Raw genomic sequence first — 2,593 nt, 5'->3', positions numbered from 1 at the left:
CGTGTTCTCAGGGCTTTCAAAAAATCTTTAAACAAACTTCAGATGATCCAAAATGCAGCAATATGTTCATGTTTCCATGAACATAACTGATGATCTCTGCTGTACATTACTGCAGGGCTAATACATGATGCAACAACACATGTAACTATGCATACAGACACACAGAGTAATACCTCTGAGGTCAAATTACAGCTTCTCACCCGACAGCAAAACAAGCACAGATTAACATCTCAAAGTGTTCCTCATTAGCGGAGCTGGTGCCCCTCTGACTCTAAAGTAACACTTCCAAACCACCGAGGCACCAGGCCAATCTGAGGTGTTAAGAAAATAAACTGTAAGGATGTAAACAGGTCAAACAGCAACACTTAATGAACTCGGTCAAGCTCAGAAAAAGTCTCAAAAAAGTTTTGAAGCTTGGAGCAGATTTTTATTTTTTCATTTCTTGCAGTCTCTAATTAAACTTTAAAGGCCCTTTACCTGGTTTTAGACTTAAATCTTATGATTGAAAATTCTGCTTAGACATTGTTGGTTGAACATTAAACTGTCAAAACTGAGCTAGATAGGACGGGATACATCTCTAAAAAATGGACTGTGATTGTTAGTAAGTACAGAATTAAGATCCAGAACTAAATGTATAAAATACCTTGTATAGTGTATGAAAATCTACTACTGCATATCATAGCCCCATAGTTTGCATCAATACACACAAAATGTTGCACATTGCAGAGAAAAATCTGCTTTTTTTTCTGAATTAACAGGAAAATTATTATTGTTTTCCATCTGCCTGATTCCATGTGAACGCAGTAACAAGGTCATTATCTCAGAATTATGAGATAAATTTTCAAAGATTCTTATTCTGAATGAAAGATAATCTTGGTAATTCAGAAAAACAAGGCGAACCTTTACATTCTTAAGTGAATGCATCATGCTTCTGTATAATCCTGAGTAGCTGGCAGATATTCTAGATACGATGACCCTCTCAATTGCAGATCTAGTCGTAGATGGTGGTCTGATTGTCCTCGGCCTTCAAAGAGATGTGGAGCTCAAGCTGCAGTAACTGCATATTGGAGAATGAAGTCAGAGGGCCAGCACGATCAGCACTGCCACTTTCTATGGGTTGAAGAGTTTGGATCCAACTGTGAGTTTAAAAACAAAAAAAAAGAAAAAAAGATATATGAAGGATTAAGACAAACAAGTAAGTGAAAGGGGCTCTTAAGTGTGGCACCAAACACTGTTTATGAATGACTGATATTTAGAGCTGCAAACTTATTAGCTCATTTGAACAATACAAAATCTGGTCATAAAGTGCTGTAGGGATGACGTTTTATCGCAGGCCAACCTAGCATCGTCCTGGTTCACTCACCAAATAGCCTCTGGGATTTTATAAAATTAGCTCTGTGGCAAAAAAAAGTTTTGGATAAAAACACGTTTGTTCAGCAAGATAATCTGCACAAATGAATATGACTTTTATGATTTCTGAAGTGTAAATGCAATTGCCAGAAGTAACCAGCTTCACGGTTGTTTGCCTCCACAAACCGGTCAAGTTGCAGTTTACATCCATGTGTGTCCAAACTCATGCAGTCATGACAACTGACAACGCATCAAATGTGGATTTTGCTGCAAAGAAGCTTCAAACTCTAAAACATGGATGCTTCACACACATCAGTTTCAAGGTGGACACCCAAGTTTAGTGTCACCAATTCAGTATCTGACCAAGCGTCTCCTCTTCTGTCCCTGAGATACGGAGTAGAATAATGGTCAAAAAAGTGTTTTTGCAGAACATTATGATGTCGCAGTGAAGTTGACCTTTGACCTTTTGGATTTAAAATGTCATCACTTCATTATTTTATCCTCATTTGTGTAAAGATTTGTGATAATTAGCGTATGAATTCTAGAACTATGGTCACAGGGACCTTGACCCTTGACCACCAAAATCTAATCGTTCATTCGAGACCCATTGACTTCAAGACACCGGAACCAAGAGATCAAAAATGCTAATTCGTTTTTGAGTTTCAGGACTTATTTCTGCCTCTATTAAAGGTCCTGTGAAAGAATGATCTGAAACTCTGCATGCCGTCGGACTGGGTTTAAGGAGTCCTCCTGCATGATAAGTTAAAGAGCTTGACAGGAACATATACACCAGCTAAAAAGATCTTGTCCTGGTAACCCAAAAGTTACTGGTTAAACTTTATTAAGAATGTAAAAGTAAAAGTGACATCTCTTCCAGGTATTGGAAAAATGGGAGGGCAGTGTTGGAGGATAAATTAACAGTCTAGCAGACAGTTTAATCGTTTCTCTTGACCCCACCTCCTCCCTGATGGACAGCACAGAGGGCCCTCTGCTCTGCTTCCCCAACCTCAACTCCTCCTGCAGGCGTCTGCTGCGCCCTGGCTCTGACACTGCTCTGCTCTACACCCTGCTGGCCTTCGTCTCTCTGCTCACTGTGACTCTCAACCTGCTCGTCATCATCTCCATCTCCCACTTCCGGCAGCTCCACACCCTGACCAACACCCTGCTCCTGTCTCTGGCTGTGTCTGACCTGGTGGTTGGGCTGCTGGGGATGCCCATCGAGGGCCTGCGCTACATGGAGACG

At 40.6% G+C, this 2,593-nt stretch overlaps 1 protein-coding gene across 1 annotated transcript in view; it reads left to right on the top strand.

Annotated features, from left to right (window-relative positions):
• The first annotated feature begins 2,317 nt into the window (after positions 1-2,317).
• LOC126402072 (trace amine-associated receptor 7c-like) overlaps positions 2,318-2,593 on the top strand; it is a 1,087-nt gene continuing 811 nt past the window's right edge. The window contains exon 1 of the mRNA XM_050063773.1: positions 2,318-2,593. Coding sequence (XP_049919730.1) covers positions 2,318-2,593 — 276 coding nt within the window.

The sequence above is a fragment of the Epinephelus moara genome, chromosome 15, assembly GCF_006386435.1.
Source record: "Epinephelus moara isolate mb chromosome 15, YSFRI_EMoa_1.0, whole genome shotgun sequence".
Taxonomy (NCBI): domain Eukaryota; kingdom Metazoa; phylum Chordata; class Actinopteri; order Perciformes; family Serranidae; genus Epinephelus; species Epinephelus moara.
The sequence above is the reverse complement of the archived record's forward strand: the minus strand, read 5'-3'. Positions and strand labels throughout refer to the sequence as shown.